The following is a 12,686-nucleotide window of genomic DNA, read 5'->3' on the forward strand; positions in this document are numbered from 1 at the left end:
GCTAAAGTGCCTTATCATTTAATTATTTTATGTGCTTTAGTGGTCCATACGACCAAACAAATTAATTACATTAAAACTGAGTTAATCCTATTTCCAAAAACCTGACACGTCTCTGGGGTCTGTGGCCCCGCTCATTTACTGGGCAAGTGGTGTTGCGTAGCTAGATCTCCACAGCGCTGTGTCAGCGTTAAAGAAAGGGCCACCTACACATTATCATTTTTGCACTGGACAAAAAAACGCTCTGGCTTGTCTGTATTTCTTTCAAACAAACATAATCCTTTTGGACCACGCTAAACACAGGATGCTGTGACCATGCCATTGCAAAAAAGATGGGGAGGAGAATGCAACATGAAATACGCGGCCAATGGCTGACTTATACAGCCTACGCCCAGTGAGTCAGACTAGAACACAAGCAATCAAGTTGCATTATAGGCAGTGTAGGATCCAGCATATTCAGAGCTCCGACTACTAGCAAAAGTCAAGAGATTTCAGCCTCTGCTGCATCATCCAACACTGAACCATCTTTTGAGGGTATAAATGTTGGGTGTGTCCAAACATGAGTAATAGCATCTAAAAATCAGTTTTAGTCAGGACACAGTTATTTCTTACAATTTAAGACAAAAGACAAAACAATAATAAAACAACAAAAGGGAGACAAAAGCAGTGACTAAAGGAAAGTTAACATAAATGTTATCAGGGACACATAGTACTGAAGTGTTGACTCACACACATCATTTAAAGTCTGAAGAAATTATGATGTGAGTGTTAAAAAATAGCTTCTCAGCCTGAGATGTAAAAAAAAAGTGATAGCAAGAAGAAAATCATGATCAGATGACAAAATGACATACCATTCAATCAATAAAGTGAATCATTGCAGCGAGGAGCCATACAGTTTAATTTGTCTTATTGCTATGCATGAAAACTGAAATAATGTTGATACAAATGAAGGGTCTATCTCAGCAGTAGCCTGTTGGGAATATTAATGCAGCTCTATGTATTCCTAGTTTACCTTATTAGTCATAATGGGAAGCAGATACTGTAAAGCTAGAAAAAAATGCTGAATAGAATAGAAACTGCTGATTGTTTCATTCTTATTTTCATTGCAATTTGCATAATTCCGGATCTAATGGCCCATGGCAATTTCTTTGAGTAGGCATAGATGTAAAGTCAATTTGGAATTATACAGACTTCTATCAGCTTTTGGTTTGTTTTTCTTTTTTTTAACATGCAGACATATTCTTATTCTAAAAAGGAACAATGAGTGTAATTCATCCATGGAGATTAACATGTGGTATGTAATCAGATCCTTTTAGGTGGAAAAATTTGGTGGACACTTTTCAGAAAAAGAAAGCAATCTCTCTATCCATTGATCGGACTGCCTGCTAGCTGTGAGCAACTTTAAGAGGCCTGGTGATAAAGATGCTTCTTTGAATTGCCTCCACTAAAAATGCACAAACATTCTTCTAACAATACACATAAGCTTTGAGGAAACACCATCCTCTCTCCTGCTTGGTGAAGCACGTTTGCGTTTGAGATAAAAATGTATCCACTTATTGCAAAAAATAAACAAATTTACGGCAATGCATATACACAACATTCTCAACAGAGCCACAGCCGGTTTGTGTGTGTGTGCCTCAGTACACGGGGTACAGTAATTGGCGACCTGATAAATATTTGTGTAGAACCTCCACAGCAGGAGAAAACAGACAGGCATGCTTTCAACACTAATGCCTTCAGGCTGCAGACCAAAAATAATTCAGGGATGGAGCCCACTTACATGCTTCATGTCAACATTTCAGGGGGCCTGTGGAGTCGATGGTGATGCGTCAACACAAACATTAAAACGTTTTGTTGTGCTGTTTTGTAATAATCAATTTTTTTTTCCTAAAAAAGAACATAATAATATATACATAAATGATTATTTAACTAAAAGAGACATAAAACAAATGAAAACAATAAAGAACAGTAAAAATAATTATTGACTGTGTCTGGTTTTGGTCGATAATATAGGTCCCCAACAAGTAGCTTTTATCCAGACAGACAAATGAGATAAAGTTTAGTCACGTTCTTTCCAACTTTAATGGCGTGCTTTGTCAGGAGTATGTAATCTCATTTGTGAAATCCATGTTCTCCCTAATGATGAATTCAAACACTGAATTGATTCATTTTAGAGTAATTGGAAACAACCCGAGCAGCGGTGCTCCATGGAACGCCACCAGAAAGTGAATAGTGAGGTGTGTTACTGTGAGAGCCATCTGTCGTTGTCTGGGAGGAGCAGTGTGGAGATATACCGAAGGTATATGGAGAGAAACATGGAAAGTCAAACGCAACTTCTACATGCAGACACATATTTTGAGGTGTAGCATCTAATCATTGTTTTTAATCGATTTATAATTAGTTTATTTGTTGCAATCTGTAATTGTTTACTCACAGCAAAAACACAATTGTCAAAAGCCCAAAACGACATCTTAAAAATTTCTCATTTCATATGACTAATTCAAATTTCAAGGATACAAAACAGCAAAAGACAATTGCAAATTCCCATATTCAAGAGGCAATCTAGTGAATGTTTTGCATTTTTGCTTGACAAACCACATATTTGATTAAGTATCTGCAAATGTACTCTTGTCCATCAACTAAAGTTGCATTTAACAATTTCATAATTTTCATAATCAATTAATCTCAATTGTAAAATTTGTGAAAAATGCCAATCACAATTTCCCGAAAGCCCAAGTTGACATATTTAGATTGCCTATTTTGTCCAATTAACAATCCGAAACCCAAAAAGTAAACTGTCACGGAGGACTAAAGGGACTGTAAATGTTTACATTTAGAGAAGCACAAAACAGTGAATAATTGGCATTTTTTGCTTAAAATCTAAATCATTGCTTCTTAATTTTCAGTTGCTAATCAATCAATCACCTATTAATTTCAGCAATAATACTAAAATAAGTTTTGAGGATTTTTAGGACAGGGAGTGTTGTTTGCTGTACAGACTGTAAAGTATATGCATGTACTTTGTTTGGTTTCAATATAAATTGATGTCTGCAGAGGACTTGAAGTTTAGCCTCAAGTCCACCAGTATATTCTGACAGATTATCAGTTAAACAACAGATATTCTATTTAAATGATTTGAGAGGAGATGACACTGAAGTGCAATACAAATTATTTGCCATATATGGATTGTGTGGGTGTTTAAAAGTGCACAGCATTGTCCTGATGCTCAGGATGTCTTCAATCCATCAATATTGTGAGAGCCCTGCGTGAACCAGACGATGTGAAGCAGTGGCAAAGTGTTCTGCTTATCCTCCGCTCTGCTGGAATGTCACGCTTTGCGTCCTCTCGATACGAGGGGGTGTTCTGCTCTTCCTCAAAACTCATTTTCCTCCTTGTCTAGTCCATTCTCTTCTGGGAATGGATTTAAACTGCAGCCAAGGCAACAATATGTACCAGCAGCAATAAAAAGTCTCCGCTGCTAAAGCAATGAGGCATTTTAATAGGATGAGCTGAGACTGTTGTGAAGGCAACCAGGCTTTCTCTCCCTCGCTGTCTGTCTCTTCCTCTCTTTCTTAGAGTTGCAATTGTTTGAAGTTTGGACTCTACAGGGATTTGGATGATTTAAGGTGAAAATGAAGGGTTAGATGTGGGAGGTTTAAAGTCTGATCATTATCTGCTCCTCCTGCAAAGCGGGCACCGCAACACCAAGGCACTGTCCGTGAAACAGCCCACATGGGAGAATTATACTGAACACGTTGTAAGAGCTCATTCTTCGTCTCAGCACAGACATATAGTGAATCTTGCTCACTCGTGAGTCCAGTGTGTCATTAAAGGAGTCATACAGTGTATCCTCCACCACATGAGAGTCTGCTGTGTCAGGCTTCAGTCAGACACCCTGCTATCACCAGACCTCAACATAATACCATCCTACCATGTCTTGTACTAACTTCCTTAGCCAGAGAGTCAGGGAGATCATCTTCAGTGAGCTGCTTGTTGCAAGTTTCCCAATCCTAGACCTTGAGTCGGATCTTAGATGCACATGATTAAGTTGAAACATCCAGTTGGGCCTTAAAACACAATCAGGAAGCAATACTTCACCCAATCCACAACATGAATTCTCTACGGACATATGGTGGTGATAAAAACAAGATACCCACCAAAGATACGAGGAGTTCTTATTTCCTACTGTCCAATTCTTTACTGCATGCAATGTTTTGAAGAGGGGCCCATACGAAGGAAATGGGGGAGAAAAGGACTATAAGAGGGAGCAATAACGGTGAGGAATATCCTCATTAGTCGATTCCTATCTCTACTCCCCCAACTAATAAAAGCCAGTCTCATAATGTGCTGTTAACCTGAGCCATGACCTAGACGCTAGAAATCCATATTAAATGGCGTTTTGATAAAAAATAAAATAATAATTATCTGGGAAACATAGTGTGTCCTGAGCCGCTGGGAAGGAATCAGTTAAAAAAAAGTAATTCAGTTCTGAATCTAATTAGCATACGTAGACATATCAGTCTCATTTAGGAATAGTATCATCTCAGAGGCAGAGTGTCACACCGGAGAGCAATTCAATGCTCCGTGCCACGGTTAAAGTGCTCCTCAGTTCTCCTTGAATTGGCTTTCACTGACTTGCTCTGTGAAGTTTCATTCAGATAAAGCGTGCCAGGAACATTTAAGTGCAGAGGAATGTCTGTTGGAGATGTACCCTGTCTAAGAGTTGGCATCTTTCTTACAGCTTCCATTTCTGGTTCTGCTCCACTGCCTGTCTACCTGTCTGCCCGCCTCTCCTTTTTTGCAGGCTCATTCCCCCTAAGGTGGAACATCACATCAGGGGCCGTGTGGTGATGTCACTATCTTCGTCCATCTGCCATCCAAACCGAAGGAATGCCACCACCAGCTGCCATCCAGGGCAACACTTCTGTCACCTCTGCTAATAGACCTGAGACACACAAGGGTCAGCTGTCTTCTGTCAAACCTGACCCTTCACTAATGCTGCAACCAGAAATCAGTAGCACGCCGCACTGCCCTCCCGTTGAACCACAAACTTGGAAAGATTTCAGAGTGATTGGAACAATAGAAGCCAGCTTCGTCTGCCCCTGTATGGACATGAAAGTGAATACGTGCCGCCCAGCTGTCCTCCCTGCTCTCTAGGCAGCCACATTCAGGAGCGGAAACTCTTTCCCAAGTCAAAGTCCACGGGGCTTCAGCTCCCACTGTCAACTTGCACAGCTCTGTCAGTTCATTACCTGGGTTTGCATTCCATTACAAAGCAAAACAAATAACCAGAGTCATTATTTATTTAAAGCCATTACCAGCCACTGTAGAACAAAGGCAGCCAATGTGCCAGTAAGTACTTCTAACCCCTGTTCAGCTATTAAGTGCAGAAACACTCGACTAAAATTGAAACAATATGGAGGATAAAATAAATTAAACTCTGAAAAAAGGACCTTAGCAATGAAGTAAGTAAATTGCAAAGACTGCAATAAAGATGGGTTAGTTAACTTAAAGTCGCAATCCAATTAGAAGTGTTTGTTTACTAATATGACAGATACTGTAAGCATCTGTCATATTTTTCTGCATTGGTTTCAACTTGCTTTTTATTTGTGTTGTGGCAGTTTTTTTAATTGCATATGTTGTCATATTTTTGTCAGCTTTCTGTGACTTATTTATCTATTTATACACTCAATATACTGATTTCGTGTTTTGTATTCATCTTCATTTACCTCAGCTGGATTCCAAGAAAGTAATGCAACAACAATGTCGTAAATTCCTAATTTGAAAGTGAACGCTGCAGGCCTTTAGTCTACCATCATTGAAGAGGATAATGAGGAACTTTTAGATCACTGCCTTTTGCAAACATCACTGTCGTCTGAAAATCTTCTCCAAATGTAAGAGTAAAACCTCCGAACCCCCCCAGCGCCCTTATTTTCATCTGGTTTTAGAGCCCCAGGAGTCCCCTGCTACGCCATGATTAGTTGTTTTACTGGCGGGAGTCTAGTGAGGAAGAGGAAGAGAGAGGGAGAAATGTGAGGGCAGTGAGGGGCTGCCTCCCTCTTGCTATTGTTTGGATACAGTTCCTCTCACGCTGCATTGACCACAGACAGGGCGTGGCTGAGGGAGGCCAGGCAGGGAATATCAGGGGGGGAGAGGGGGGAGGTATTCGAGTGGTGATGGATACAGGGTGAAGGTTAGAGCGCACTGCATACTTTCTCTGCATGTGGACAGCGAACAGGAAGGCGGGTGGTCCCTGGTGAGTGTTTCAGTGAGAGAAAGAGAAAGAGCTGGAGTGGGTGGGATTTAGCCCCCGTAGTTTGCCGCTCTGTTCCCAGCCCTGCTCATGTGCACGATGAAGTAATGAGAGACCCGGGGCCTCTGGCAAACTCAGGCCAGATGGGGAGAGGATTCTTCCCCACAATTACTCAGCAGAGAGCATTAGAGCTAGTGCAACTTCTCCTTTACTGAGAAAAAAGATACTTAATCAACACTTGTTTTTAGCTCTCTGTACAGTTTAAATGATGTCTTTTACGGTCTAATCTGAGTGATCTTCCTCTTTCCCTTGATTACAGTAGCCCAGCATGCTCAATAGCACCTATAATAGGGTTGAAAACCCAGCTGGTTCTGGAAGTATTAGTTTTTACAAATCTAAATTCTCATCTGAAAGTTTTTTTCAAAGGATATTTTCAACGTACCTCAACATACTGAATAAACATAAAAAGGACAAACTGGCGTGAATTTTGCTTCATGAACAAAAGGGAATATATATTTGTCACACTCAACAAGCAATTCTCTTTAGTGTAAAGGGCTGTGTCTATTGCTAACAGAGTAAAAACCAAGTCACTCTAATTCCTGATTACAATAAAAGCCTTTAAAATTCAATGTCAGGAACACATGATGGGAACACTGGACTCTTGTAAAAGACTTGACGATACCATAATGGCCATCAGTGTTAATTGTTTTTAAATTTGTTTATCAGAAAGCTTTTTGTCTGTGCTACACTGGATGGTTTTATTATTTGAATAACAATGAGCCTCTATACCACTGTCACCATGGAGAAGAATCCAGTTACAGGCAAGAATCAGAACTGTAGCAAATTGAAAACTCTTTGTCAGGGAACCAAATAAACAGCTATAGTTACCAAATACATCCACAATTAAACCCATGTCTCAAATTGAATGATTTAAACTGCTGAATGTTTCATGATGTTTCTAAAAAAGCATAAACTTCGGCCACCACTTCCTGTTCTGGGAGCACACATGACAGAATTTTAAGCTCTGGATTATTCACCAAGTTCTCCTTGGGAGTTGACCTCGTGCTACCTGTAGCTTTCCATTAATGAACCAGATATTTTAAAACACAGGTGCTCATCTTTTGTTCAGCCTGGAGAATTTCATCATATATCCCAGTCCCAGGCGTGCTCCAACTGCAAGCCAACGGACATCGCCAAAGCTGAAAATTACTTTTACTTCCATAATCCTCAGCGTCCGACATAAATCATCTCACTGTAAAGCTTTGGTCTTAACCTTGAGCCCCTTATTTTAGCTTTACTGTGATTGGGACAAGTGGAAATGTGTCGTCCAGACTCCTCATGTTGTTCTGAGTCACTAACAGCTGCATCATGGTGGTCTTTTAGAAAGGTTTATGGATTAGTATTGGCAGATTCCCATGAGTCTGGGATGAGCACTTCCTCACCAACCGACTGCAAGATACCGATCAACCAGGAGCATAAGAGCATAAATAATGTTATATCCCATAAAGTGAGCTCACATTGATTTTAGAGTACAAAATATTTTCCTATGGCCTCTGTTCCCAAAGACGAATTGTGTCTAAGCTAAATCTTTTTCCTCACAAGTCAGATGAACATTAGATATAGCAGCAGTGAAGTCCCTTGGTGCTGAAACATCAACGTCGTTTAGGAACGTTAAACAAATCCTTGACATCGATGTGATGGATTAAGAGGACTGGCCAATAATAAAGGGGTGTCATCACCCTGGCAATGAATACATTACTGTCAGTGGCTTGAATAAAAGAATGCAGGTCATTCCTTTCCCATTGACTCTACTGTACTCTAAAACATAGACAATACTTACACAATCTCTTATAAACGGAGATATGCTTTGAAATATTACACAAAATGTACATAAGCATAATTAAATTAATCCTGATGCACACTTTAGAGACTGAAAGTTTCAGGTGATTTAATCTCTTTTCCCCACGAGAAGAGGATGTGGTTTGTGGTCTGACGTTTTGAAGCCTCGATTTCAGCATTTTGGACATCGCCATCTTGTTTTTTTGCAACCAAAAGTGACACGCGAGCTGTAAATCACAAGGTAGCCATGTGCTATTGCATAACCTGCTTTTTCTTCTATTTTACTCTAAATGTGACCATAATTTACTAAATGAACATCATGCTGTCCTGAAGAAGTAATTTATGCATCGACTTAACTTTTCACACCCGGCTGTTACCGCCTGGTTCCGAAGGGCAAGGCCGAAAGGAACAGCAGGCTGAAGTGCTGTGTTTATAGCCTTATTGGACATCTGTCAGAGATGTTATTGAAGCTCTACAGGGAAACCGCAAAAATCCTGGCATTTTGGCATCATATTATATATCTACAGGAAGTCAGTTCATGCATATTAAAGAAATTTGTCTGTGTGTTTGCTTTGATCCTGCACAGGGCAGAGCCAACAAATGGACTAACAAACAGCCTTGCCTTGAGAGGGATACACACCTAAAGAACATTTAATCTCCCTAAGCCACTGGACGCTGACGCTGGCTCATCACACACCAAAACCGCCTAACCCTGAGATCTCTCAGACGAATCATCTTAAATCTTAAATCTTAAAAAAACATCCTTAAGCTAAGCTGTTCTCAGGCTCATCCCTCTCTGTTGTGTTATTTTAAAGGAAAAAGAGGGTGGTGGAGGACTGTGTGGCGGTGTTTGGTTTGATCAGTCACCTGACTGCTGGCCTGGCCTCTGGGAACAGGAAGTATGACATCACTGACATTCAGGAATGTGGGAATGTCAGCCGGCCTGTTAACACTGCTGGAACGAAACAGCAAGCGAGCAGGACAGCCACAACGGATAATTCACTACAGCTGAGTTATCCTCCTGTGGGGGAAAAAACACTACTTTTCATTTGAATGAGTCCATTTTGTTGACGCAGGGTCGTCAAGCAAATAAGTTCAACCTGGCTCGACTTTAGCACAATGGATGCTGATGTACTGGCCAATCAAATACATGCAAGCTCACATCCCTAGAACATTACTTCGTAATGTGAACATCATATTTTTGCTGCTTACCCGCGCAACAAACAATTCAATGATGGCTGACATCATAACTTGAGTTACAACATCTCTCATCATGATATAATAACAAGCTGTTTAGTATTAGGTTGTCTGATAAGCCTTCAAAAACATTCATCTGTTACTCAAACTAGACTTCCTGGATCATGTTGTCTCATTAGTACTTAAAACAGCAAACCCCAAACAATCACTGTATTTTTTAAAACATGGCTGTTCTCGCTATGAACTCGCTAAGAAGTGGAGAACCTGACGCAACCTGCTATACTGTACCTGTTCAAATGCTGCAATTACTTCACCAGTCTCACAGGCCAAGAAAATCTACCCAACTAGTTGAAGTCTGGTGACTTACTTGCTTTTAACAAAAGTGTAGACAAATGACTGTGATGCAAGTTGCCTTGCATACTTTTGTGTGTACCTGGAGGATTAAAAAGTAGATCCACTAGGCAGCAGTTGAATCCAACCTGGTAAATAAATATAAATATAACCTAACACTGGTGGGGTTTTTTTTATGGTTGATGAGGGCACAGGAGAAAAAATAGCAGCAGCAACAATCTTTTTTTATCTCTAATAACCTTCAGCCATTGTTGCGATATGTTCACTGTGTGCTGTTGCGCTTACTTCACATTCTGATTAACTATCCCCAATTCTCATGTGCTTAAAAGGATAATAATTCAATTTAGTTGTATTTCAATTCCTTAAAGTTGAGTGACTTGCAAGACACAATTAAAAAAGGATGTCCAAAACCAAAGCAATTAAGGCTCCGTAATCACTGTCTTACATTTCCCATAATGCAACGTGATAGCAAATTGTATCTCTTAGATGAAGTCATTATAAAAATCCGTGTTATTTTTGCAGAGGACCTTATACAGCTGATGATCATGTGTTTAATCAGTGAAGTTGAGGACACATTAATGGGTTAATTCCTGAGAACATGCAAACCTGAGGAAACGCATGACTCACATACCGAGTACATCAGCGCACTAAAAACAACATTTCACACAGATCAGCCCTAAGCCTTAAAGCCAGCAGCAGATATAAGGAATCACCTGCTGCTGCACTACATATGTCCAACACAGGGAGCCATTTAATGGATACTGACAGCAAGCTGCCTGAAAGGGTATGATCTCAATAACCCCTGGGCTTCTAAAGGTATCCCAGGCCATTGCAGTCCTCCAACATAACGTATTTTTGTTCAGTGGTCTATTCACTATTTCAGACAGCCAAACTTTCTGTATATGCAGGTGATGATCAGATATTTCTGCCATGTCTTGCTATATTCAGCTGTAAGATTTAAGTCTGTCGTGGCTAGTTAGTTGCTCAAACTGATCTGATCAGTGGACTTTGCTGTTCAGTTCAGGGTACCCTTGTCACAGGGAATTCCCCTTACACAATTATTCCACTCATTACAAAATAAAACTCATTATCAAATCCAAGATGTCAACTATATAAAAGTAGCTTAGCTGAATCTGTCAATAGAAGGTGTGATTAAACACAGGCCATTGTCTTACAAAAGTTGAAGCAAAAATAACATAGCTATAGATATTTTTAAAAAAATATAACATTAGGGCATGCAACAACTATTATTCGTAGTACTTGGGTTATTGCTGACAAGACATGAATCAAAAACTTCAACATTCCCATGAAAACTTCAGTTTAAAGCTCATTTTTCATTCATCACATCTCTTTCCCAGCTAAGTGACGGTGCCATGGTGTCTGTCGGCATCCCGTCAGAGATGTTGGCATACAGTTCCTCCGCCTAAAGCTCAGTTTGAGACTCCTTGCCAGAGTCTGCGAGAGAGCGGAGAATGAGCCAGAGCTTGAGGGGAGGATATGCCCCAGAGGAGCCCAGCTGCTGCCTGGGAAACCAAACCCGGACCGGCTCTGGCCCACGCTCTCTAACCCCAAGCCCCTCCCGTCTAATAACAACACTCAGTCTGCCTCATGTTCTCTTTCTTTTCCAATCTGCTGCCTTTTTCCACTGTCATTGTGGTGTGGACTTTTGGGGGAAAATGAGTCATTGGAGGAAGGATGGAATGATATTAAGTCTCCCCGGTGCACATTCCTCGAATACTTCCCACTGTTGATCTCAAAACACTCTCACACGTTCATGTTCTCACTCTCACACACACGCAAAGAGGCTGAGGATTAGGTGTGAGTGTGCACACATTCACACACACACACACACACACACACACACACACACACACACACACACACACACACACACACACACACACACACACACACACACACACACACACACACACACTGTCACATACATGCACATGCTGTGACACTCACCCCGGTAGTGGAGGCTGTCATCGTGGTGGTTGTACTGGTGGTGGTTCTCCAGAGCAGGGGGGCTGCTGGCACCCAGCTCGGCCAGTCTGCGGCTGGTGGAGGAGAGCTCGGAGCGGAGGTTGGTCACTTCCTGACTGGCGGACTGGATGGCCCCATCAATCCTCTGTGCCAGCTGTTTGTTGTCTTCCATCATTTTAAGAATTTTCCCCTGAGGACCAAATCCACACAGAGCAGCATGATGTCAAGTGGAGCATTAGAGGGGCTGAAGCTTCCTCCTCCTCTTATCCCCCTCTCCTCTTCCTCCTCCTCCTCCACCTGTGCTTCCTCTCCTACAGTTTACTTCCACATATAAAGAAAAAAAGCCAAAACGATGGTCCCTCTTCTGTCCTCCGCGGAGCAGCACAGATATGATGTCTACCTGTTACTGCACAAAGAATAACGTCTGTGTGGCCAAGCACCACACAGTCAGAGAAAGCATGTCTGTGTGTGTGTGAGTGTGTGTGCAGGGCAAAGGAGAAAGACAGTGAGCGTGGGAGAAAGAGAGGAAGAGAGAACGTAAAGAGAGCAGAGAGAGTAAAAAGAACAGAGGAGAAAAAGAGATTTAGCTCAGCGGGCGGAGGGGAAAGTGAGTGCTCCCGCAGAGGAGAATGTGCTGTGAGCAGCTGCTCTCAGAGAGGACCCAGCACACACTGAGATGACATGCAGCCTTTTAAATGGATTGTACCATGTGCTGGAGGACCAGGGGAGAGGGGGGGACGCAGTTGGACTGTGCTGCTCTCCAGCAACTCTCTAACGACAGAGTGTGTTGTGTATCACACACCCTATGGAGTCTGTAATGAGTTAGCAGTCGGCTCTGTGATAGGGTAAAAGTACAGATTGTTTCTCTTCACTTCTTCTTCTCTGTGTTTCCCTGCGGTCAGAGCCTGGCAGCAGTATTGAACACTTTGACAGGCACTTGTCAAGCCCTCTATATCTTTTCAGTCCTGCTCCCACTCTCCCTTCCTCCCTCTCACTAACACTCCCGCTGTCTTTTTGTCTCTGCCACCCCCTCTTTTTTCATCCCATTATATATTCATCTCTT

At 41.5% G+C, this 12,686-nt stretch overlaps 1 protein-coding gene across 1 annotated transcript in view; it reads right to left on the reverse strand.

Moving 5' to 3' along the window:
* Positions 1-12,276, reverse strand: part of LOC129105641 (kazrin-like) — a 57,958-nt gene extending 45,682 nt beyond the window's left edge. The window contains exon 1 of the mRNA XM_054616784.1: positions 11,606-12,276. Coding sequence (XP_054472759.1) covers positions 11,606-11,798 — 193 coding nt within the window. The 5' untranslated portion in view covers positions 11,799-12,276. The remainder of the gene's footprint in view (positions 1-11,605) is intronic.
* Positions 12,277-12,686: the final 410 nt, after the last annotated feature.

The sequence above is a fragment of the Anoplopoma fimbria genome, chromosome 17 (assembly GCF_027596085.1).
Source record: "Anoplopoma fimbria isolate UVic2021 breed Golden Eagle Sablefish chromosome 17, Afim_UVic_2022, whole genome shotgun sequence".
NCBI lineage: Eukaryota > Metazoa > Chordata > Actinopteri > Perciformes > Anoplopomatidae > Anoplopoma > Anoplopoma fimbria.